We start from the raw sequence: 25,812 nt of genomic DNA on the forward strand, positions 1-25,812 counted from the left end.
GTATGTACAATGACTCTCCTTTCCAACTCCCAAACCCCCCCCAGATGATTGTGTGGAGTATTAACGTCTAGATGCAAGATACTGTACTATTTAGACCTTCCCCGGTCGAGGAGTTGTTGGCTACGAGTGCCCGCTGTGGATACGGACAGAGTAGGTTTGTCTGGTTAGCGGCATTGGTTGCGTCCAAGGTCGCTGGCGCAACACCGCTTTCTACCCAGTCGACGAGGGCCTCGAAGACTTTCATCGGCTGCCCGCCAATGCCACCTGTACAGTGGCTTAACCCTGGGGCTTCGAAGAGGCGGTAGAAGTTATGGACGTCGGGGGTGATGGCGCTGACTTCTTGGTAGTAGTGTCTGGATTGGCGGAATGGGATGCCCATGTCGGCCTGTGTTGCGTTGGTTAGTATTCTGATTTCCCATTCACTGTATAGAGGTTGGGTTGGGCTTGACTCACCATGCCGTGGTAGGTAATCATTTTCCCACCGGCGTCGCGAAAAGCCGTCAAATCGGGATTGCTGGTTCCAATGATGGAATCGAACTCCTGGACGCCCTGGGTGAAGACATCATCGTAGTCTTTCCTCGACATGGTAGCCGAGTTGAAGCTGGCGTCCTTCTTCACAAACAACCTGATCCAATCCGTCCACATCTCCCGCGGCTTGGGTACGCACGCGCCTTTTCCTGAACAACTCGTCTCCGCCGGGCAAGAAGCAGCCGTCAGATTTGTCTCGTGGCCGTACGTGAACCAAAGGAAGGAGTCGTCAGTCGCACGTGACCCATTCCACGCTGCCTCTGCAACCTTGGCCGCCGTCTCTGAGATCTGGATTCTAGAACCGAGATCCGCACACTCGATTTCCTGTCCGACGAGGGAGAAGGGGTCGAAGCGGCAGGAATCTGGATCGGCGACTAGACCGTCCACCTTGCCATCATCTGCATCGCAAGTCTTGATCGCAGCCTTGGTCATGGCGTCGAGTTCACACGGGTACGGATACGCACCCATTTCATTCATAACCTGCTGCGGAAAATATGCCGTCACAAAAAGCTGAGGATAATAGATTGCAGGTGCAGCAGCGGCAATGCCATTGAACAAATCGGGATACCGTTGTGCAGCCATGATACCCTGCCTTCCGCCCTGCGAACACCCGCTGAAATACGAGTATGCGGGCGCCTTGCCGTAGAAGCTCTCTGTGATGCTCTTAGCAGCCAGTGTCGAGTCGTGAATGGAGACGGACGCAAAGTTCTGCAGCGTGTTGATGTCGACGTTGCCCGGGCTCTTGAGCGCCCAGTCGTCGGCTACATTGGTGGATGGGACGCCGCCGTCTGTAGTCATGGTTGCGTAGCCGTCTGCTAAAGCGGCGTACATGCGGTCATCAATTATGGGGTGAAGGCCTGCGACCCAGCCCCCGCCGCCGACGGCATGCAGACGTTCGTTCCATGGCGGGTGGATGGGGAGGAAAATTTTAGTGGTGAGTTTGTCGTTTGTGCCTGGGTGGGTATGTGTGATTGTGACGTTGCAAAAGTGCAAGTTTTGGGCGTGGGTGTTGCCGAAGTTTGGATTGCTGGAGTAGGGGATGAAGGTGGAGTAGTTGGATATCAAGGAGGCTTGGATAGATTGAAATTCTGTGTTTGGGATAGTGGGAAAGGGGAGGGCGCTGGGTGCGCAGTGATTGATCAAGGAAGTTGTGTTGGACATATTGAGTTCCCGTGTGGCTGTTGGGTATTTTTACAGAGGAGTTTTACCCAACTTTATACCAAATGTACAATTACTTTGTCTCAAGTTCATATCCACAGATTCCATGGCAGACGCACCCCTTGTGTTCACTATGAATCGCCAGAACTCGGAATGCCATCCTATTGTTCAGATTGAAACAGCCAAAATGGCCACGGTGTGGCAATATATCTGGGGACAGTAGCTGAGCCGCACGCACGACGTTGATTGCGGAGATTAACCACACCCTTGGAAAGGGTGGTAGACGTCACCGTGTGGATAGAAACTATTTCGTTTCCTGTTCGCGGCCGTTTCGGTTGGCTTTCGATGAAGTGACACATGTTTCATCTACGCCTCCTACCAGCTTTCATGTCATTAAACGATAAGTACCTGGGTTTTCTGGTGCCACGTGCTGTACTGCAAGACGGCTAAACACTCGTCATGGATGGTATCATCTGTTCCGATGTCATCTATCTAAAGTAGAGGATATCAAAATGAAATATGGGACGCAGCATATGGCCCCGCACTATCAATTATCGTGTTTCTCGCGCCAACGAGATGTGGTTTGTCTAGCTTCCACACCCTGTACCACCAAATCCCCACAACACCAAATCTTCAAGTCGGCTATACAATGATGGAAGGGGTGTTGAGATCCATAAAACTCTCGAAACACTAGGGATTTTGGTATTTTTGCTAGATAAAACTCACACTGAACCTATTCATGGGATGTTGGTATCCTTTGTTCTCCATTCTCTACCGCACTGCGCGGAACCACCTTCTCGTCTTTACTATCGTGACACTGCTAGTAGCGAAGTCGTCTCTGGAGAAATGATGCCGCTAGTCCAAATATGTGCTGCGTGGCCAGGCTTGTGATATTCTACGTCAAATATGGAGTGCGGGGAAAGATCAAATCTGTGGCTTGCAGTGTGGACCAGTATGATCGTAGAGGTTATTATCAAGTTATTGCATGTCATTTACAAGAAGGCCGATGTATTCAGCCTTTTAAGCGCTTTCGAGACAATCAAAATGTAAAAGCAGTAAATTAAAAAGTCTGTGACTTGCGTGCGCCATTGAAACATGGTGATGTCATCTCAACTTCATTTCATTTAATCAATGTAAAGGCAAGCGCCCTGTTTCAATACATCGGGTGGTGCTTTTTCAGCAATACTGTCATGCCCCTCGCTATTTCGACTCTTCCAATACCATCTACCAAACTTGACCCTTCGATTGCTTGATGTTCTTCACGTTGATGTTCTTCCACAGCAACACACCGGCGGCTCCAAGAATCCAGATGCCCAGACTAGCACCCAACAGTCGAAGCATGGCGTCTCCGTAGGCACGCTGGATAGCAAGTCGCGTTGGGGAGCCTTCGGGGAAGGAAAGCTGTGTTGTGATGTCGCCGTAGATCATCAAGAGATTTGGCATGTCTTCCGCAGGCAGATATTCCATAAGTTTCTTGGGAATGATGTCCTGCCAGATGGACGACGCAACGGTCAGACCAATAGCACCACCGATACTACCGAAGATGCTGACGAGCGCAATGGAAGAAGCAACGTTTTCGTGCGTACCAGCGGCCAGAATGGCAATCTCGTTGGTGATGACGAGCAGACCCTGGGAAATGGAGATGAACATGTGGCACATGACAATGTAGCCCACGTTGCCCGGAGCACGGAAGTGGATCAGGAGGCCCTGTCCAAGGAGGGCGAGAGGAATGCCGACAAAAAGAGACATGAATTTGAAATGTCCAGTCCGATGGATCAGATATCCAGCAGTAACAGCGACGAGCACGGACAAGACGGTATAAGATTGAGCAATGTAGCTCGCATGTTTGACGCTAAGTCCTTGGACCACTTGGAGATAGGAACCGAAGTAGCTGTTCCACACGAAATAGCTCATGAAGAGACAAGTGCAGAGAAGACAAGATCCAGCGACGGTGCGATCTTTGAGTAGCCGGTAGGGAATCAAGCTGACCGGTGCGAAGGACCTTTCCCATACAGGGAATATGAGCATAAGGACGATGCCAATAACCAGCATACTAATAACCAGTGCTGATCCCCAGCCTCTGCCCTGGAACGCGTAGAGATTGAAGGGCAGGAGAAACAGGGCCACGCCAGCGGAGAGCAGAAGAAGGCCGACGGCGTCGAATTCGCGACAGTAGTGCATGACGGATTGCAAGGCGCTGCGGCCACTGTTTCGCGGAGCGATGATGCCCAATTGCTTTGCCTTGCGGTAATTGTGCATCATGAGACCCGCGAGTGGCATCGTAACAACGGGGACAAGGATGGTGAACATGCCGAAAGCCCAACGCCATCCAGCTCCGCCCAGGTATCCTTCGGCTATCGGCCCAGCGATCCAGCCAGTGACAAGACTGGCAGAGTTCATGAGGGCTTGCATCAGACCTCGGTTCTTCAGCTTGGTCGTGTCGGCGATGAAGACGGACAGGATGTATTGCACACCGTTGTTGCCCACGGTATGGAATATCATGGCCGCGGCATAGGCCTCGACGTTGTTGCAAGCAGCCATCATGATCAGACCGATGGTCCCCAACCAGGCGGTGAAGATGAGGCCATGAGGCCGGCCAAAAACGTCGATGATCTTTGCAATGGTGAGGTTGATGACGCCTCCCACGATACTGCTGATGATGCTGACAGTCGGAGTGAGCGAGTGCAAGGCAAAGGCGGAAGTGACATAGGGAGTGAGAGCGCCTGTGACACCGTTGAGCATGGTCTCGACGAAGTAGATGAGCCAGATCATGACGTAGGCGATGACCAGGACCGTCTTTGTCCAGGCCATGGTCGTGGCCTCGATGGCCTGGACACCAGCCTGGGCTTCGGCATCGGGACGCTCATCGTTGACGGGGTCGGAATGCTCAGAGCTGGAGATGTTGGCCTCGGGTTTGGTCTCGTGCTGGGAGTCCTGTTTGGTTTCTTGCACGTCGGCAGACATGATGAAGGCTGGAGAGGGAGCGCAGATCGCTCGGCAAGAGGAAAGGGGAGTTAAGAGGGAGAGAGAGAGCCTCTGGAGAAGATGGAACGGACGAGAGAAGAAGGACTAGCTAGGGGTTACAAAAAGTCGAGGCAGGCCATGGTCTTGACTGTTGCAGATCTTTTAAAGCAACAAGCACTTTGCGGCCAAAAGTCGAACAAGGGGAGGGACGAGGGAAGGGGGGTTAGATGCAGGGCAAAAGCAAACAGTTCATGCGCAGCAGTATTGCAGACAATTGCTCGCCATCTTGCTCCTTGGCTAAAGAGAGCGAGCACATTTGCGATTGTTGTGGCGGTAGAGGCCCTACTAGCGCGAGTGTAAGGAGCATGGGAGGGGCCGGACACAAGTGTGAAGGTGTGAAGGGCCAAGGCGCTAAGAGCCCTGCCCCTCGCTAGCGTGCCTAGAAGTATTGCTTGTCTCTTTTCTTTCCCGCCTCCACCTCCACGGCCCCTCACATCACATCACGATAGCCAGATGGTCTGATGCTGCTTCTGTGCTGAAACTGCCTTGCTAGCATCGGCGTATCGAAGAGTCCGTTTTCTGTTTCTTCCTTCTGCCTCGAGTCGTCCAAACTGCCTGTGACAGACGGGTGATGGATGTGATGTGGAAACATGCAATTACCGGTAGCGTATGTAGAACGAGTCCCGCTTGTTCCGCATCAGATTAATGTGCTCACTGACCTGCATTCTTCCTTCCGTCTGCGGCCCTGCCCGTCCCACGCCATGGAACACACCACCACGTCCAGCCTACCTGTTCACATGGAGATTTTTTTTTTCAATACCGGTACTCCCAGGGTTCCATGAGAATGTGCTCAAGGCGCACACGCTGTGCTGGCTGTTGGCTGCTGGGTGCAGGCTGTTGTGCGAGCCTGCTGTGATCCCACACAGAACTGTATCATTGGGAGCACCAGCACCAGCACCCGTACCTCCCACTACCTAGGCTAGGTAAGACACGCCCGCCCCCCACCAGGGTGCACTCCCCATTCAAACAATGGGCTTGCGCACCGCAATTGCATCGAGGCTGCTGACCGAATCTTCTGTACTATCTTTACCTATAGTTGGGCCAGTTTATCTCTGTAGCGACGGTGACAGACAGTAGTACAAATTGCCTATCAGGGCCGCCCTTGCCAGACCAGCTGTTCAATCTCTCTCCTGCCCATCCAGTGAAACTCTTATCGACACAGCATCACTCTCCGGACACTCATGGACGGCAGACGACACCATAGTCCGAAGGGAAACGATGGCCTACTGGGTAAATCCTTCGATCGACAGCATGTCAGCAGTACCGTTCGGTGGTGGTGATGTCCACTGAAATCAGAAATTGCTCACTTGAAAATTCCCATGGCATGCCGGAGCCGTGGTATATAAGGAAGGAGGAGCGATTTCGAGACTTTTTCTTCTGCTCTGACGTCGGCGTCGGCGATTGACGAGTTCCGAGGTAGGTCAACCACAGCAAAGGTCAAGTAATCTGTTGCTCCCATTGTGCCAGGAACTGCCACCATTCTCTGCTGGCTCCAGTCTATGGTACGTTGCGTGTTGGATTCTGTGGATTTCCAGTTGTTTGGCTAGGTCAGTTTAGTGTCCGGACCGCTTGAGAATAGCCTAATCCATATCAACATCGGCTCGTCACGTTCTGTTCAACACCTTCCCAGCTGTTGGAAACTCGAGCAAATATGAGAAAAAAAGACATTGATTCACACCCACCTAACGCAAAGTATTGCTCGAATTCCAGGTCAGGAGAGCTAATTCTGCTTGTCGAGCCATATCGCGTTGTCAATATGCGACGAAAACCTGTATGAGACTCCGTACTCTGTTGTGAATGGTATCGCATGAACGGAGTATAGCTCTTACGCAAGCCTATGGGCATGCTTGGTCCTCTTGTACACGTTGTTCAGTCGCTCATGTGTCAGACTTTGAGCTTGATTTGGGAGAGAGCTGTCGACTTTGTGGACTATATCTGCCGCTTGGAAAACCGATTCCGACAATAACGCATCGGGCGTCTTCCCAGATTTGTCCATTTCCTGGGGAAACAAAACGGTATTAGAGAGAGCCAGTCGAGTTGAAACGAAAGTCCACCTTCCAGAGACATTGTTGAACCAAACAGTGATCGTCCATAACGGCGCAAAAGGACTCGATAGAGTCGTCATAGATTACTTTCCTGCGGATGATGTGTTGTAAAGTACTAAAGTTTTCAAGATTGAAATGATAATCTAGGCTTGTTTTTCGCCTGCAAGTTAGCTAAGGCAAGCTCGTGTCAGCGAAGGCCTCCCGATGCCGAGAAGAGAATTGGCGAATGGAACGGTGAAGATCTCATCTACTTGCAGACGGGACAAAACTTGCCAGAGCTTGCCAAGTAAGTTCGTATTCGAGGAATTGACTCCAGCTGACTGCAAAAGTTAGTAAAAGTGCTCACCTGTGGGTACTTTTGTTCCTTCGGATCTTGCATCAAGCTCTATCCAGTTCGGATAGATGGGTACTTTTCTTGACCCTTCCATGTTTTCCATGCACGTTCTGGACGATGATTAAGCGCAGCGACCCCACGTGTAACACATGTGCAACACAACCTTCTCAAGTATGTAATATATAAGCCATTACCTGACTTTAGAGCCATTTAGCACTGTTAGCGAGTAAGTGCATTAGATCCCTGTAAATGACAGGGGTCTAGGAAAGCATTTTTCTGGCTGTGACAAGTCACAACAGTAGTCCAGCTGTGACTTTGTAAGCAAATTGAGGTAATATGAGTTGGAATCAGGCAAGACAGCCATCAGCTTATCTGTGGCAAAAAGGCCTGACGCTTGCACAGAACGACACCTTCCTAGAACAGCATATGTACAGTCAGCAAACTCTTGCGCAGTAGGTCATGGCAACAGGAAGCTATGCTAGTTGCACACAGCTAGCCTAGTTTGCCAGCAACGTGGATGGCGTCTCCAGCAAGGGTTGGAGACCTCGTGGGTATGATTTGTCCCATCATTTTACCATGGTTGTAAGCGTAAGAATACGTACATATGCGGGTCTTAGGCATGCTACCTATTGCTTACCCGGGTCCCGTAGTAGTCCGCTGACAGGCGAAGGCCATCCATGGCGCGGGAGTGGAGACCGGGGTCTTCTAAGCGACTGATTAACGTTAATTCACAGCGCCATGAAAGCTGCTGGCTTCCGTGCGACGCCAAGATGGCACTACTGTAACCATTGTATTTGGGCCACCGACTGGATCCCAGCCCATTACAAGCATTTGCTCACGTCTGAGGCTAAATGCGGCAGCAGCTGGGGTCTACCTCAAGCAGTGGGATGCACGTATCCACCATCCATGCATCCATCAGCCGCCAGCGCGGCCTTCAACCAACTTTGCAACTTTTCTTAAACATCATCACAATCTTCTTCGTTTTCCTAATAGCCTCGTCGTATGCCCATCATGGAGAAGGATATTACGACAGAAATGGCAGCCCTGGACAATCCGTTCCTTGATACGTCAAATCCATTTATCGACCCAAACTCGCCCCAATTCAAACAAAAAGAATGGTTGCGCGTGGTCACCAGCCTCAAGTCTCGAGATCCCGACCGATTCCCCGAGAGACTCGCAGGTGTGGCCTTCCAGGACCTCTCGGTCGATGGGTTCCGCGAGGATACCGATTATCAAAGGACTTTTGGCAACTACCCATTGGCACTGCTCACCGCCGCTAAGAAACTGATAGGCCAGACCAGAAAGATTCGCGTTCACATTCTGCGAGACTTCGATGGCCTGGTGAAAAATGGTGAAATGGTTCTTGTCTTGGGTCGACCCGGAAGGTATGGTTTTCAACTGTGATCTTAGCGACCTCTTGATATCTGACTGATGCAGTGGGTGCTCAACGCTACTGAAGACTCTCGCTGGCGAGACTCAGGGCTTACACGTTTCAAAGCAGGCCTATGTTAACTACCAAGGCTGTCCTAGAGACAAAATGCACAGGGAATTCCGAGGAGAATGCATCTACCAAGCCGAGCTTGACCACCACTTTCCACAATTGACAGTTGCACAGACACTCGAGTTTGCGGCTCGAGCAACGGTATGCAAGTGTAATATCCCATCTTGAGCCCTTGAACTGATTTCTTCTAGACGCCTCGCAGTCGTCTCCCAGGCGTCAGCCGAGATGTGAGTACGGTTACCTTCTGCAAAACCAAATATCTTATGAATGTGTAGATGTACGCAATGCACCTGCGAGATGTTACCATGGCTACTTTCGGCCTCACCTCAGCAGCGAATACAATGGTTGGTAATGACTTTATTCGGGGTATTTCTGGAGGTGAAAAGAAGCGAGTCACCATCGCAGAAGCGTGAGTGCTTTCAAGTTGCACAATCCACTTTTACCTTACTCACAAGTTGTTTAGTGCGATTGCTGGAAGCCCTCTGCAATGTTGGGATAATAGTACTCGCGGCCTTGACAGTGCTACCGCTCTCGAATGTATACAGACATTGAGAACATCCACAGACCTGACTGGCGCCTCGGCGGTAGTCACGCTCTATCAAGCTTCACAATCTATCTACGAGGTAAATAGTACAGAAACCCGCTCATTTCTCTAGCTAACCTGGTCTAGGTTTTCGACAAAGTTACTGTCCTTTACGAAGGACGCCAAATATACTTTGGTCACATTGCCAAGGCCAAAGCATTTTTCATCAACCTCGGTTTCGAATGTGCACCGCGCCAAACGACGAGCGATTTCCTCACATCCGTAACAAATCCTGCTGAACGAATGGTTCGAAAAGGGTTCGAAGGGAAGACTCCACGTACACCGGATGAGTTCGCCGCTGTATGGCAGCGCAGCGAGGAGCGAGCAACACTGTTGCAGGAAATCGCCGACTTCGATGCGGAGTATCCAATTGGTGGAGCCTCGTTTGGGCGATTCAAGTCATCGCGGAGAGCCATGCAAGCGAATACACAGTATGGAAACCGCAGCCTTTTTGGTTTACAACCGCTGACTGTTTATAGACGGGCGAAATCGGCTTATACTCTTTCACTACCAATGCAGATCAAGTTGTGCATGGGGAGAGGGTATTTGAGATTAAAAGGGGACATGGCCAATAGTATCATTGGTATAATGTTCAATGCTGTCGTGGCACTTAGTAAGTATAGCCGCTATCATCCAGCTCTAGTAAAACCTTCAGATGGCATTCCCATTTTGTCAACGCACGCCATGCTAGTCTTGCAGCGTTACTCTTGCAACCATGCACCTATCTACCAACTCGGCTGACATGTGTTCCCTATAGTAATTGGCAGCGTCTTCTACAACCTCCAGAACAATACAAGCTCGTTATATAGCCGTGGAGCGCTGTTGTTTTTCGCTGTTCTATTGGCAGCACTTGCCAGCGTCATGGAGGTCCGTCGCACCGCTCAAGTCAGCACGTTCGAAGCTAAAGCTCGCAGATCTTTGCACTATACGCACAACGTCCTATTGTAGAGAAGCAGGCGCGATATGCCTTCTGTCACCCCTTTGCTGAAGCCATTTGTGAGTTGCACTCTGCTGATTGCGTAACATTGATTGGCTTACTCCAAACTCAGCGTCAATGATCTGCGACCTTCCGAATAAAATCGGCACAGCTATCGTGTTCAATCTCGTACTATACTTCATGACAAACCTACGGCGTACGCCTGAACATTTCTTCGTATTCCTGCTTTTTACATTTTCGTGTACATTGGCCATGTCCATGTACATTCGTGCTATCGCTGCTCTGTCTCGCACGTTTCCTCAGGTACGTATATGCGAAAGCTGATTGCATAAGATGCTAATTAAGTAGGCAATGGTTCCGACATCGATTTTCACTCTGGCATTCATCATCTATACAGGTTTCACCATTCCTATCAAAGAAATGCACCCATGGTTCCGCTGGATTAATTACCTTAATCCTGCCGCTTACACTTTCGAATCTCTTATGATAAATGAGGTTTGCATCATACTTCCTACCTTGAGTAGCAAATGCTGATTGCGATAGTTTCATGATCGTGTTATTCCCTGCTCGAATTTCATCCCTAGTGGCCCACTCTATGACCAAGTGCAGTCATCTGAACGCATTTGCACCACCACGGGTTCCCGAGCTGGGGAAAGTTTTGTCGATGGCGACACATACCTCGATATCAATTTCCAGTATACCCGTGACCATCTCTGGAGAAATCTGGGCATCATACTTGCTTTGACGGTTTTTGGCTGCGCTGTCTATCTCATAGCCGCAGAATACGTGTCGGAAGAACGATCAAAAGGAGAAATCTTGCTCTTTCGAAGGATGCAGAAACCTGCCACTCGATCAAGATTGGACGAGGAATCGAATAGCTCCGGCACGAGGGTGGACAAAATGTCCAATTCTGCACCAGACACGGCACTGCAAACTCCTGCTCATATTCAAAAGCAGACGTCAGTGTTCCATTGGGATGATGTTTGCTACGATATCAAGATCAAGAAAGAGGAGCGACGGTTATTGGATCACGTTGATGGCTGGGTTCGGCCTGGTACTTTGACGGCTTTGATGGTATAAGCGCTGCCCCGCGCCAATGAACTACAAAACATGCTGATAAGAACATCTAGGGTGTCACGGGTGCAGGAAAAACCACACTGCTGGACGTCTTGGCCGACCGCGTTACCATGGGTGTCATCAGCGGCGAAATGCTCGTCGACGGACGCCCGCGAGACATGGGTTTCCAACGCAAGACCGGCTACGTACAGCAACAGGATCTCCACCTTGCGACTGCAACCGTACGGGAAGCCCTCGTCTTCAGCGCTGTTTTACGCCAGCCGGCTGCAACACCGCACCATGAAAAGGTTGCGTATGTCGACGAGGTGATTCAAGTTCTCGAAATGGAGTCTTATGCCGATGCGATCATTGGCGTTCCAGGTGAAGGTATGTGCTCATGATCCCTGCCCAAGTTTCGGATATGTGACAAGGGTCCTAACGCATCAAAAAGGTTTGAATGTCGATCAGCGTAAACGTTTGACAATCGGAGTTGAATTGGTTGCTAAGCCTGCCTTGCTTCTCTTCCTGGATGAACCTACTTCTGGTACGTTATGCTCGCTATGGCGAATGAGATCTGCACACGAATGCCCTGCTGATGATTACGCACAGGACTTGACAGCCAGGGTGCTTGGGACATTATTATCCTTTTGCGCAGGCTCGCCGATCATGGCCAAGCTGTTCTTTGCACGATACACCAGCCATCCGCAATCCTGTTCCAACAATTTGACCGACTCTTGCTTCTGGCAAAAGGTGGCAAGACATTGTACTTTGGTCCCATTGGCGAATCTTCCAAGACATTCACCGGCTACTTTGAACGCAACGGGGCTCGAACCTGCGGCCCTGATGAAAATCCCGCAGAATGGATGCTCGAAGTCACAGGCGCTGCTTCAGGCTCTCAATGCTCGCAGGATTGGGTTGCCATCTGGAACGAATCAGCGGAGCGTAGGACTGTGAAGACAGAACTTGCACAGATGAGGGAGAAGCTTTCTCTTCAGTCACCGAGAATTGATGATCCGGATGCGCTTCGTCCTTTTGCTACGAGCTTCACAACTCAGTTACGCGTTGTGCTTCCTCGAGTGTTCCAACAATACTGGCGGACACCGTCGTACTTGTATTCGAAAGCAGGACTTGGTGTTCTCAGTGTAAGCATTTTATCCAGTCTATTCTGTGTGATGAAACCTAGCTGATAAAACTTGCTCTAGGGTCTGTTCATCGGCTTCTCCTTCTGGAAAACACCCAACTCGCTGCAGGGAATGCAAAACCAGCTCTATGCTATCTTCATGCTGATGAGCATCTTCACTACTTATTGCAACCAAATCACGCCCAACTTCCTGGCCCAGCGAGCCTTGTACGAAGTCCGGGAGCGCCGTTCCAAGACATTCTCGTGGCAGGTGTTCATGCTGTCGAATATTCTGGTCGAGTTGCCGTGGAATGCGCTCATGGGACTGCTGGTCTTTGTCACCTGGTACTACCCGATTGGATTGCATAGGAACGCCATTGCGGCCGATCAGGTCTCGGAACGCGGAGGTCTCATGTTCTTGTTCATCATGGCCTTCTTGGTGTATGCCGGCACATTGTTACACATGGTCATTGCAGGCGTCGAAACGGGGGAAGCTACTTCGATGATTATCAACCTGCTCTTCTCTCTCTCGCTCATCTTCTGCGGGTAAGTCGTCTCCCTTTTCCGATGCCCCGCTTGTCAAATGTACTAATGGGTGGATCATCAGTGTCCTCGCCACCCCCGAAGCCCTCCCCGGTTTCTGGATCTTCATGTACCGCGTCTCTCCCCTCACCTACTTCGTCTCGGGCATTCTATCCGTCGGCCTCGCCAACGCACCCATAACCTGCGCTCCCGAAGAACTCCTCCGCTTCTCCCCGCCCCCGCTAACAACCTGCGTCGAATACCTTGCGCCCTACATGGAGTCACAGGGCGGCTACCTAGTTCCCGAAAGCATGAACTCAACCACATCGTGCGTCTTTTGCTCCGGCAGCGACACGAATGTCTTCCTCGAGAGCGTCAGCTCCGAGTACAAGGACCGCTGGAGGAATTTTGGCGTCACGTGGGCGTTTATCGTGTTTAATACGGTAGCGGCGATTGGCCTGTATTGGCTTGCGCGCGTGCCAAAGAAGACAAAAGTGCAAAAGGCTGATTAGGTTGGCTGGGTGCATGGGCTTGGGGTGAGGTGATGCCACCTGCCACCCAGAGGGTTGTTGGGTTGCGGCTTTGCGAAGCAGCATGCTTGGTTTGCTCATGGACGCTTCTCCCTCTCCCTCTGGTCTCTTTTCCACTACATTAGCATTCAGCATTCTTTGATTCGCAAGAGCAATCGCTAAAATGCCAGTTTGCAGGCCCAAGTGCAGACTTTTCTTTACAGGGCATTTGTTGGTAGTTGAGGGTTGTGGGAGTTGAATTCACTCTTTGTTTTGTTCGTAGTCACTGCATTGTCCAGGTACGGTTACCTACCGTACCCATCCACCTTGCCTCCCTACCTAACCACACAACCCACCAAGATGACGTTTCTTCCTTCCCACCTCTCTACCATACCAAAATTAAACCCAGCAAAACCTGCGGAAAGAAAAATCTTCACATCTCACATCCCGATAAGACCGGCTCAGCAAGATGAGATGAAAGGAAATCAGCGCAGACACCGGTGCCGAGGTACCTAGCACTAGCGTACCTACCGAGTCAATGTCCGCTCTTGGCAATCCCGCCCCACAAGCCTCCCGCTACAAACACCCAAACAAGCCCCGGCCGTCGATGAGTAGTAAATCGCAAGGTGAATCCCAAGGCCCTTTGCACACTACACGTAGTCTCTCCAAAACTAACCAATGCAATCCAATGCAATCCAATGCAGCACCCAAATGCAGCCCCCCCCCCCTTCCCACCGGTTTCCCAGGTCGAGTCATTCACTCGCCCAGCCTGCGCTTTTTTGTTCGCCTGGGAAAATTAACTTGCTCAGTTTGAGACGTTGGGGGCGCGCTTGGCGTGGCTGGGTGGGGATTGTGGCGGGGGAAGTTTGCCGAGGGGGAGGGGAGGGGATGGGAGAGGCAAAGTGTGCTGATGGGGGGAGTTGTGCGGCTGCATGGAATGGGTGCGTCGGCGGGATGGGAGAGTTGTGTAAGGTGTGTGTAGTGTATACCGGTAGTGTATGGTTGTGTGGTGTAGGTGGGTGTGGAGGGAGGGGTGGAGTCTGGGCTGGGTAGTGTAGAGTACTAGAGCTGGGGTTGGCGCTGTGGGTGCTTGTTGGATCGGCGAGGGGGGGTTGTATGATGGCCTGTTTGTTGGTTATGGGAGGGGGCAGGTTGGGTGAGTGTTGGGGTGGAGGTGGTGTTGCGGGTTGTCAATAGCTGGTTTGGGCGAATTAGCGCATCAAGATGGAGACTTTTGGTAGTGCGGCTGGGCTGCTTGCCTTGCAGCCATGGGGCAAGTGTGGATATGTTGGTGGCGGTGGATTGTTTTGACGGGATTTTACTTTTGTTTTGGATAACTAAATGGTGCGGCAAGAAGTTGGGGGGGTTATTTGGGTGTTGATAGTTGCATGCTGGACTGTGAAACTCTGCAATGTAAACTTCTTGGCCTTGGGTATGATACAACTCCATAGCCATGGCACTCAACATGCTCTCTCTCTCTCTCTCTCTCTCTCGTGGTGGCATGTCATATGACCATGGGTTTAGCGTCGGGCGACTTGGGCTTTACTCCGAGTGGTTAGAATATCCCTGTAGGTTCAAGTCCACGTCACAGCAGCAAATTTTTATAGTTATATAAACTAGCCTATAGTTAAGTATAAATTAGGGTAATTTAAGCAAGTAAACGCAGTTTTTATTACTATCTTTTTTAAACATGTTCTAAACCTATTCTTAATAATATATAGGTATTCCTAAATACTATACTAGAGTTTAGTATAGTAGTACTAGATAATATATCTAAACTAGATAGTAATATTAGAGATAAATTTAGGTAACTATATAAAGTGCTAGAGGAGGATAGTAGTAGTAGTATTAAGGAAGTAAGTAAAAGTAAATAGAATAAGTTTAGAATAGGTTAGTAATATATTATAGGGGTATAATATATACCTTACTTATAGTAATAGTTAAGGACTACTACTTATACTAGTAATTATTAAGTATATAGCTATTCTTCTAGTATACCCTTAATTATATAGCTAAGGGTATAGGTATATAATACTAGTTTAGCAATATAAAGATAGCTCTTACCTAATAAGAGAAGAGGTGCTTGTGTAGGCTATATAGGTAACATATTAAGAACACGTTCTTAAATTATTCTAATTCTAGTAGGTATAATACTCCTGCTAGTTTATCTATCTTAATAGGCCTATAACCTTACTATTCTTTAATAGCTAGCTAGTAAGCTAGTATAAATACTAATACTCTAGGGTAAAAGCGTGTAAGTATCTTAAGAACATGTTATAAACGTGTTCTTATTATATTATTAATAACGTATTATATAATTAGATCTAAACCTTAAAAAGTATAGTACCTAAGAAAATTCTATAAAGAGAACTATAAATAAGAAGCTATTATTATAGCCTTATTAAGCGCTTCTCTTTAAGGATTTATAAGGACTACTAGGTGTCTTATTATCCTATAATAAGGACTATAGTAAATTAGGTAGGGAGCAAAACTTAAATATATTTAAAACGTGTTAATAACAAGTTAGTAAATTATAGAATAGGCTTAACTATATATTAGCTATTAGAACTATAGCCTAATATCTGCTACTAGGAAAAAATATTATTTTAGTTAGGTACTACTAGAGGTAGACTCTATATATCTATAAGGTCTTCTAACTAGGGAGATATTAAATCTTTCTAGTAGTCCTGCTTTATATTCTGTGGTTAAGCTATAGTTAAGCTAGATAAAGAAGTGTGGTAGGTATATTACAACCTATTCCTAACATGTTCCTAATATATTCTAGGCGTTAATTATCTATAAGGGTAAGGATCTCTATTTAAAATCCTATATAAAGTTACCTTCTAAGTAATTATACTAATAGATATAGTAGTAATACCTTTTTTTACTATTATTTCTTTTAGTATATATATATATATACCTCCTCCTCCCTTAACACTATCTAATAGTAATATTAAGGAAGTAGTAAAGGTATTATAGCCTATGCTTACTCTATAGCTTACGTAATATAAGTTATTTGCAACCTGTTATAAATGTATTCCTAACTTGTTATAGCCTAGTTCCTAAACTTAACCTAGCTCTAAACCTATCTCTAACTTAAAGGTTTCTATTCTATTAAAGAAATGTATATTAGCTTTATAAATAAAGATAAAATCTTGCGTATTATAAAGCGTGAAAAGCTTCTATAGTTCCTATTTAAGAGTAGCCTTAGAGGAGTATACTATAAGTAGAGGATAAAGTATTAGGATCCTAAAACTATACGTGGTATAAGAGAACAGGTTTAGAATATGTTACTAATACGTTACTATAGGCGTATATATAGCAAATCTTTATATTAAGCTTAGGTAACTTAATTATTTGCCTTTTTAAAGAGTAGGTATTAATTCTATTAGATTAAGACATATTCTAGATAGATATGTTATATAAGAGGTTGTATAGGGTATAGGTAGAGATTCTAATAGTAATCTTCTACCTATAGGAAAAGAAGCGTACGCATTAAGAATAGGTTTATAATATATTTCTAACACGTTATAGTTATTATACTTAGCTAAATTATTATAGATAAGGATATAACTAAGATATATTAAGTTACTATTACTAACTTCTTTTAGAAGTGTAAAGCACTTATAAAAAGATAAGTGTTATAGAGGTATATTTACTTATAGGGATTCTATAGGACTACTATTAATATATATAATAAGTAGATAATAGGCAAGTTTTATAGCGCACCGCAATATATTTGTAACGTGTTTCTAACTTGTTTCTAGGACTTAGGCGCTATCTCTAGTTAATTAATCCCTATAAGCGTAACTAGCGCTAGTAACTTTAATCTTGCATAAGATTTTATTAAGTATATCTATAAAGAAGTATTTATAAAGTATATAAAAGAGAGCTAGATAATACTACCTCTTTACGTCTAAGTGAATTACTACAGGCATTAATAGTAGAGGAATACTTTTAGCTTGCTAACCTCCTCTTACGTAAGTAAATATATTCTAAACCTATTCTAAACGTGTTCCTAACTTGTTCTTATATAATTAGAACACGAACCCTCTAAAGATACCTAAAACTAGGTAATCTATAAGAAAAACCTAGTAATTACTGCTAGGATTATGCAATACTATAGTAAAATATTAAAAGAGGTATAGGAAAAACTAGAATCTTATTTAAATATAGCTAAGCAAGCAGGCTAGAAAGGATATAAAACTAGTAAGTATATAAGTATTCTTAAGGCCACTTAGAAGTAAGTTTATAACCTATTCTTAACCTGTTAGAATTATATAAGTAATATTATATAGTGCACACTAGATAGATCTATAGGATATAAAAGAGTTTAAAGCCTAGAGCAAGTTTAGAATACGCTATAACTATAGAACTCCTAATAGGCTTAAGTAAAGGTACCTTAAAAAGCTTTAGAGGGAAAAAAGTAAGTCTTACGCTAGTATTATACATATTTGCTAATTAAAATATATTTAGAATATATTTAGAACGCGTCCTATAATAATAATAATACTCTAGATAATAATAAAGCAAGTCTTGCTATATCTAACTTAACTAGATATATCTTAGTCCTAATAAGAAATAAAAGAGCACGCTTAAAAGCCTAAAGCTAGAGGGCAAGTAGTAGAGCGGTATTAGAAAGAAGTTTACTAGCCCCTTTTCTATCTTCTCTACTACTAGGCTCTTCTCCTCTACTAATAGTAACCTAAAGGTATGCTTCGCAAAACACGTTTATAATATATTCCTAACTTGTTATTAGTCTATAACTATAAACTTTGTAATAAAAGGCTCTTCTTAGTAATTAGGCTCTAAAGGAGAGAAAAGAAAAGCTAGAGGTAGATAAGGAAGAACTTGTATAGAAAAAGGCACTATTTAAATTATAAAAGGCATAGTTTAAACTTAAGAAAGAGATAGCTGCTTTTTATATAAGGTAGGGTTAGTCTATAAATATAGTAACTAGTTCTTAACTAGTTCTTAATATATTCTAGTCTATTATATAAGTATATATAAGTAGATAAATATATATTCTTTCTTCTTCTCTTTCTTCTTCTTTCTTCTTACACTCTATAAGAACTTTTTATATTTAAGAGTTTAATACTATTTTACTATCTATCTTTCCTAATATTATTAGATATAACTAGTTAATATAGTCTATAAAGATCTTTTAAAGTTAGTATATAATAGAACGCGTTAGGAATATATTATAAACTTGTTCTAACACTAAGTAGGATTTATACTAGCAATATATTAAGCTTAAGTTACTTCTATCTAATACTAGGGTATTCTCTTCTATAATATCCTACCTAAATAATAGGTGTATAGTATTTCCTAGCAAGCTTTTCTACTAGGCTATTTAGGCTAGATTAGGGGTATAGGAACTTTGTAGAGTATATATATATATAAGTTAGAACACGTTTATAATATATTAATAACTATTTTAGCGTTGCTTCTCTAATAGAGGCAATCTTATCTACTACCTTAAGAGGTATTATTCTAAGGTTTAAATAGCCCTAGTAAACTATAGTAGAACTATAATACAAGGCATTACAGAAGTAAGGATCTTCTATAGGAGCTTAATAGTAAATACTTAAGAACGTGTTCTAAACACGTTAATAATACGTTCTCTGCTAGTAGAGTAGACTGCACTAAGTGCCTCCTCTAAGGTTTAAGAACCCTTTAAGATAGCTAGTCTATAATAAGAAGTAGTAGCTAGAGTAGAGGCTAAAGAGGAAGTAGAGAGTAAAGAAGAGGAGTAAATAGTTACTCCCCTTTACACTATAAATAATATTTAGTAAAAGTAGTAAAAAGGAGATATAAGTCTAGTCTCTTAAAACATGTTTAGAATATATTAATAATATATTATAGCTAGACACCTATAAATACTAGATTCTTCTTTAATCTAAGGGACTACTAGAGCTTTATAATACCTATAAAAGTTAAAAGAAAAAGTTATATACTATTAAAGGACCCTATAAAAGTAAATAGTACTTTACTTTTAGTAGATAGAAAAAAAAAGAGAAGAGTAGAAAGTTTATTTTAGTAATTACTACTACCCCTTTAGGTTATATGCTATTATATATTATTTATTAGAACCTATTCTTAATATATTCTTAACGTGTTCCTACTTATTACTATTATTATCTCCCTCCCCCTCTCTAGTATCTTCTCTATCCTCCCTATCCTCCCTAGGCTCTATAAAAGTATACCGCAAGTAGAACTAGGCAGTATTCTAGTAGGAATTAGCAAGGTCTACACTAGTATTAAAGTAATAGTCTTAAAATATATTAGGAATAGGTTAATAATATATTATAAATAACTTACTATAGCTAGGATAATTATAAGTATAGATAGTATAAGGAACCTAATAACCTTAAATCCTTAGTAGGGTAGATATAGTAACAAAGTTAAGCTATAACAAGTTAGTAACATGTTTTTAATAGGTTCTTGCAGGCTATACCTTATTACTATTATAGCTACTGCAAGTCTTCTTCTAAATTATATTTAGGAGAGTATTAGTATTTATAGGGGGGCCTATAGTAGCTGCTAGCTAGGCTTAGAGAACTTCTATAAAATATATTAGTAATAAGTTTTAAATATATTCTAAATAACTTATAGTAAGGAGTATTCTAATAATTATATATAACCTTTATATAGAAGTCTATATATATTAGTATAACAAGTTAAGAATAGGTTAATAATATATTTACTCTTTGCCTTATAGACCTCTATTATAGAGGGCTAGCTAGTCTTCTTAACCCTACTAACCTTATAGTAGGCTATATTAAGCCTATAATCTTTTTTAGTATAGGTATATAGAGTGCCCCTAGTACCTAGAATAGCCTAAGAATATTAGAACCTATTTAGAATATATTTAGAACCTGTTCTTACTCTATATAAGGTGCCCTTATTATTAATCTTAGTATAATAGTAGTGCTCTCTACTCTCTATCTTAACTGCCCTATTAGGGCTAACTATAGGCTATGCCCTAATATTATCTAGAACGTGGCTAAGGGTAAGGTACTATTAATAGTGCTTCTATAACCTATTAAGAATATATTCTAAACACGTTTTAATCTACTTATATAGGATAAGAGGGATACGTTAGTAATAGGTATAGTAGTAGCAGCTTATAGTATTACTAGTATAGAATATATTTAGAATAGGTTTAGAACGTGTTGCAAAATCTTATAGCATAATATTTAGTTAACCTCGCTTAGCTAGCTAGTAGAGCTTGGCACGGCCTAACCCTATGCTAAATACGAGTTCACGCAGCGCTAATTCCATGGTCATATGAACTGCGCCCTCCTCTCTCTCTCTCACACACACACACACACACGGTATACGTACCTGGAAGAGAGGTGAGGCGCACAGCTGCAAGGCCAACCCGCAGTAGTGTCAGCAGTCAGCAACGGCTGAGCCAGCCATCCCACATGCTGACTCCAGACAAAACTCAATGCTGAACTCTCACCACGCAGTCAGCCATACCGCCATCACACAAGTCAGTTGGTTGCGACTCAGACAAAGGAACACGCGAATGCGCTTATATGCGTCAGTTATAGGGTAATGGTCACAATAACCGCATTAGCAAGTAGCCCTACCAGATGCTAACCAAAGTCGCTGGCCCTGCAGACTGCAAGTCCCAATGTCACATGTCTGGCCAACTGTCTCGCTTATCTGCATACTTTATTCACCCATGGCCTTAGGTAGGGAATACGTAGTCTTTGTACGTCCGTCATTCCTTATGCCTGCTGGCTCCCGTATTGTTACGAGGCAAAAAGGCCAGAGTAGAGCCGGTTCGAGATGGGATCGGCAGCGGAATATGGGTATTGGCCCGGAGAAATTCACTACGGCGATACCGTACGGGCACTAGTAGGCATGCCCCGTCTGACGTGGGTAGACGTGGTACTGTGTAGTGTCGTTGTAGATGGCGTATGGTATACCACCCCTATAGCGCCGCTGTACGGCCCAGTCAGACAGCTTTAGTTCCAGACCTGTTTCTCACTCCGCGGGTGTCGCATGGATCACGCGTTCTTCATATTAGTAAACATGGTGGAGCTGGCTGGGTCGACTAGGATGAGGCAAGGTACTCATTCCGCTGACCTGCATTTCCAGAAGGACGCGCTTCCATTCTACAGGAGTCTTCGAGTTAGCCATCGAAGACGACTTTTCTTGTCCGGGCACTTGCATTGATTGTTTCTCGATACTGAGGTCCAGCATCTTTTGACTTGACGCTTATCAACACAATACATCTCCATCTCCATCTCTGCAGTCTTGAACGACACTCTAGCCAAGGAAATCTCACATCGCAAAGGCATCATGGATACTCTGCATCAGCTTCCAAAGCTACGGCCCTTGGGTTCGTGACATTCACTCCAAAGAAGTCTTCGTCGGCCAAATCTAAACAAGCACAGGGCGTTCCGAGCAACTTTCGGCTGTCTCCCATGAACTCGGCTTTTTCCAGAATGTGGGAATGTCTGCACAGTACTCCCTCACCAAATCCTCAGACGCACTAGATGTGCGCCGCGTCGTCTACGCCGCTTTGGCGCACGTAATTCACAAGCACTCCATCTTGTCTGCCATCCCCGTCGATGAAGTCTCCCCAGACGTCTACTGGGCCCGTCTTCCCTCGATCGATCTCGAGCGCTGCGTCACCTTCCTGACTCGAAGTAAGCCAACGGCAGAAGGCGAGGAAGATTCTGAGCTGGACAAACTTCTCCAAGAACAGCACAATACCAGTTTCAAGGAGAATTACGGCAGTCTGCCATTCTGGCGCTTGCTCATCGTCCAGGATGCTGGCAACGAGTTGAGCTTCACTGCCTCCTTCATTTACTACCACGGCTCGGGCGACGGTGCTGCAGGACTCATCTTCCACAAAGCCTTGCGGGCTGCTCTGGACACTGTTTCCTCATCTCCTGCCTCGCTTGCCGATGTGAGTGCAAAGGTGGACATTCCAAACGACACCCAACTTCTCCCGCCTCTGGAAAAGCTGCATCCATTGCCGCTGAACCCGAGTCCATCCAACCACAAGAAAGAGGGCCTCGAGGAATGGACCGGAAATCCGATTCAACTACCGGCCACCACTCACTATCGGACGCTGAACATCTCGCCGGCTTCCTCTGCAACATTTTCACGCACATGCAAGGAGAACAATTTGAGGTTGACGTCGGGATTGCATGCCATTATTGCAGAGGCTCTGTTTGATAACCTCCCTTCCACCGTGGATGCACTTACAGGCATCCTCCCAATCAACCTGAGACCATGGCTCAACCTACCAAAAGATGTCGCAGACGACGCGCTGGGCACCTTCATCGACGCCATCAAAATCCAGATGCGCCGTGCCGATTACGTGGCCACTGATGAAACCCCGATTGCCGGGTTGGCTGCCGCCCGTCACGCCTCAGAGGAGATTCAATCCTATCTCAAAGACCACATGTCTCCTTCTGGAGAGCCGTATACGTCTGTGGCGTTTTACGGTGGCATTCCTGATGTGGCTGCCGCGTTCAAGTCTATGGTGGGTGGCAATCGTGAAGCAGCTTTCGAGGTCTCCAACCTCGGTCGGTTCATGGACAATGCAGCCGATGGCCAGTGGCGTATCGGGAGAATGGTCTTTAGTCGCAGTGCAGTCGTTTTTGGAGCTGCGGTTACAACGAGCGTTGTCTCTGGTGGAGACGGGGCGTTGACTGTTGGATTCAGTTGGCAAGAAGGTGTTGTGGATGACAGCTTTGTAGACGCTGTGATTGGAAGAGTCAAGTTCTACCTCAATGCCAGCCCCCCCTAAGCAACCACCAATACGGACAAATCACACTTTAGAAATTTCAAACCACAATAGTCAAACTCTCAAGTCATTTTGCTTCAACCCACAAAATCAGCTCGTTCGGTTTTTTTGCCACCAATTGTCACGTTAGGTCTCCAACATGTAACTGCAAGACAAATTACTGCAAGCTCTCACGTCAGCGATCCTTATGCACTCGTTCTCTACCCTGGTTTCCTTGGCTAGCACCCCTGCGATGTTGTATGTTATACATATCTCTTCCTTGGGAGCGGGAGGGGATCGTGCTGGTAATGCACGATGGGGAAACAAGCTCAGAGTCAACTGCGGGTCATGCATCGCAGCCTCCTGCACAAACCTGTCTTATCGTGTGTGTGGGTCTTTGCAGGACAGAGTCATAGCGTCTTAGCTGCCTGTTGCAAACACACCTCTCGGCTGGCCTGGTAACAATTAGATCTGCAAGTTTCTGACGCATGCTCACCACGTTGGCCTACCCTACCAATCACAAAATCGGTTTCCCGCTTGTCATGGACAGTCTTTTTGCAGAGCATTATGAGTAGAATCCGTGGTCTGTATAGCTAGGTCCGTTCTTTGAAGAGGAAGAGTTTCCAGATTGTGGGTTGTGTTTTGTGTGCGTTCGACTGCGGACAACAAGTATACCATATTAGGATAACGTGATCCACCACCGAGCGCCCACCCCCACCGAGCGCCCACCAACACCAAAATCCACCACCCACTAAATAAGGATATTGCGCCACCCACAATAGCTATTATTACAAGATTTCTTAGAGTTATAATTATTAGATCTATTAGAGTAGATTAAATATTTTAGATTATATAAGCAGCTTTTTAGGGGGTCTAATTAGGCGCCTATACTATAAAGTTGCCTCTACTACTATATCCTCTTCTACTAGCTCCTTATTAACCACCTTAGCTAGTATAATAGTAGGAGGCTTAAGGATTTACCTCTTACCTATTTAGGATATTTTAATATTATTTTAGAGTTACTTTTCTAGTTACTTAGTAGTTTTCTACTTATTATATATAGTAGCTTTTTAGGTAGCTTTCTCCTCCTACTTCTTCTTAGTAATTACTTAATTTAGGTAACACTCCTTTATAAGTTAAGCTTTAGTAAGCTTCTATTACTTATAAAGCTTAATTACCTTACTTTTTTAGTATTATAGCTCCTATTCTTTAAGGTTCTTTTACTCCTAGAGCTTAAATACTTACTCTACCTTTAATAGTAAAATAAATTAGGCACTACTACTATAATTATTATTAGGGGGTAATAATAGAGGTTTACTACGCTTCCTATACTTCTTCTTATTAGCTAGGGTAGCCCTTAGGTGTTTATTTTTATAGTTAAGTAGAGTATTTCTTACTAATATAGTATAGATTATCTAGCTAAGCTTTTTTAACTATTTATTATAGATATTAATTATAGTATTATAGAGTAACTACTCTATCTTTCTCTAATTACTTATACTTAATATTAAGGTTATACTATTACTTAAAAAAGGCTAGTTACTATTATTTATAGGTACTTTAAACCTTAAAAGGATAATATTAGGGTTAAGTAATAAGATACCTATTACTTTAAAAGCTATTAATATTAGCTTTTTCTTAAAGGTATTCCTCTATATAGTATTAAATAACTAGTAGAAATCCTTCTTAGTAATACTTATAAGCCCTTAGGAGCTATCTAGAAAACTAGATAGTTAAGCTTTATATAAAGCTATAAAGGGAGCAAATACTAAAATATTAAGTAGCTAAAGGGTATAAGTGCTATAAGGGGGATATATTATAAGTAGGATCTTATATTTATTATAGTACTTAATAAACTTTATTATTATATAAGATTTATAGCTATTAAGGATAAGAAGCTAATATAAAATATAAGCTTTAGCTTTTATCTTATAATTAAACACCTCCTTAAGCTAGGATACCCCTAGGGTATAGCTTATCTACCTACTTAGTAATCCTATAAAGAAAGTTTAGTATTATAATAGGTTAAAATCTTATAACTAGGTATCCTATAGAGCTCTAGATTAAGACTAATAAATAAGGGTAGAGGTAAGAGTAGTACTATTAGCGTATATATAAGCTATAGTAGTAATCTACTCCCTATTACTATCCTAGAGTATAGCTCTAATCTTTCTCTACTTATAAGCGCTCTTATTAAATATATATTTAGTTTTTAATAGTACTTTAATAAGAAAACTCTTCTTATCTATATTATAGATATACTAACTCTTAATATTATATTACTCTATATTTTAGTATAAAAGCTTAAAATATAAGCTATACTTAAAGGTAGAATTAGCTTTAAAGTAGTTATAATTAAGCCTAGTAGCCTAATAGGAGATAAGATTAATATTATAGTAGTTAATAAAGTGCTATACCTAATTTTTACTTACTAGATTCCCTATTATTTTAGTTATAAATTTTTAAATAATAATCTATATAGGGGGTAATCCTTACTTATAAAGCTCTTTAATATATTTTATAAGTATACTTTCTTATATAGTATTAAGTATTTAACTATTTAGTAAAGTAGTAGTATATACCTACTAAATTTTCTAGTAGCGTCTAGATAAGGTTAACTATAAGTAACTATACTTTTCTACTATTTCTAAGTATATAAAATCTTCTCTAAGAGTTAAGGATTTAATTACTATAAGCGCGTTATTAATAGGTGCTATAGTTGTTAAGAAATTTAGTGTTAA

The 25,812-nt window shown here is 44.1% G+C and overlaps 6 protein-coding genes across 6 annotated transcripts; 2 read left to right on the forward strand and 4 right to left on the reverse strand.

Annotated features, from left to right (window-relative positions):
• Nucleotides 1-67: 67 nt before the first annotated feature.
• On the reverse strand, nucleotides 68-1,689 carry IAQ61_006099 (uncharacterized protein; the record flags this gene model as incomplete). The annotated part of the gene is made up of 2 exons (XM_003835829.2): nucleotides 68-385; nucleotides 454-1,689. The coding sequence occupies 2 exons, from the start codon at nucleotides 1,687-1,689 to the stop codon at nucleotides 68-70; spliced, it is 1,554 nt and encodes a 517-aa protein (XP_003835877.2).
• A 1,221-nt stretch (nucleotides 1,690-2,910) lies between these two features.
• IAQ61_006100 (uncharacterized protein) lies at nucleotides 2,911-4,650 on the reverse strand (the record flags this gene model as incomplete). The annotated part of the gene is made up of 1 exon (XM_003835828.1): nucleotides 2,911-4,650. The coding sequence occupies one exon, from the start codon at nucleotides 4,648-4,650 to the stop codon at nucleotides 2,911-2,913; it is 1,740 nt and encodes a 579-aa protein (XP_003835876.1).
• Nucleotides 4,651-5,889: 1,239 nt separating this feature from the next.
• On the reverse strand, nucleotides 5,890-6,169 carry IAQ61_006101 (uncharacterized protein; the record flags this gene model as incomplete). The annotated part of the gene is made up of 2 exons (XM_066097051.1): nucleotides 5,890-5,947; nucleotides 6,018-6,169. The coding sequence occupies 2 exons, from the start codon at nucleotides 6,167-6,169 to the stop codon at nucleotides 5,890-5,892; spliced, it is 210 nt and encodes a 69-aa protein (XP_065953043.1).
• A 261-nt stretch (nucleotides 6,170-6,430) lies between these two features.
• IAQ61_006102 (uncharacterized protein) lies at nucleotides 6,431-7,134 on the reverse strand (the record flags this gene model as incomplete). The annotated part of the gene is made up of 4 exons (XM_066097052.1): nucleotides 6,431-6,479; nucleotides 6,540-6,709; nucleotides 6,765-6,926; nucleotides 7,102-7,134. 4 exons carry the CDS (start codon nucleotides 7,132-7,134, stop codon nucleotides 6,431-6,433), a joined length of 414 nt encoding a protein of 137 aa, XP_065953044.1.
• Nucleotides 7,135-7,829: 695 nt separating this feature from the next.
• IAQ61_006103 (uncharacterized protein) lies at nucleotides 7,830-14,780 on the forward strand. Its single transcript, XM_066097053.1, has 17 exons — nucleotides 7,830-8,474; nucleotides 8,527-8,731; nucleotides 8,782-8,817; nucleotides 8,866-8,999; nucleotides 9,054-9,213; nucleotides 9,261-9,604; nucleotides 9,653-9,786; nucleotides 9,931-10,040; nucleotides 10,088-10,169; nucleotides 10,223-10,413; nucleotides 10,459-10,605; nucleotides 10,654-11,184; nucleotides 11,241-11,553; nucleotides 11,618-11,710; nucleotides 11,776-12,308; nucleotides 12,369-12,832; nucleotides 12,894-14,780. The coding sequence occupies exons 1-17, from the start codon at nucleotides 8,092-8,094 to the stop codon at nucleotides 13,318-13,320; spliced, it is 4,287 nt and encodes a 1,428-aa protein (XP_065953045.1). The 5' UTR covers nucleotides 7,830-8,091; the 3' UTR covers nucleotides 13,321-14,780.
• Nucleotides 14,781-21,114: 6,334 nt separating this feature from the next.
• IAQ61_006104 (uncharacterized protein) lies at nucleotides 21,115-24,015 on the forward strand. Its single transcript, XM_003835824.2, has 2 exons — nucleotides 21,115-21,673; nucleotides 21,729-24,015. The coding sequence occupies exons 1-2, from the start codon at nucleotides 21,634-21,636 to the stop codon at nucleotides 23,093-23,095; spliced, it is 1,407 nt and encodes a 468-aa protein (XP_003835872.1). The 5' UTR covers nucleotides 21,115-21,633; the 3' UTR covers nucleotides 23,096-24,015.
• Nucleotides 24,016-25,812: the final 1,797 nt, after the last annotated feature.

This window comes from Plenodomus lingam (assembly GCF_022343315.1).
Source record: "Plenodomus lingam strain CAN1 chromosome Unknown contig_23, whole genome shotgun sequence".
Classification (NCBI taxonomy): Eukaryota; Fungi; Ascomycota; class Dothideomycetes; order Pleosporales; family Leptosphaeriaceae; genus Plenodomus; species Plenodomus lingam.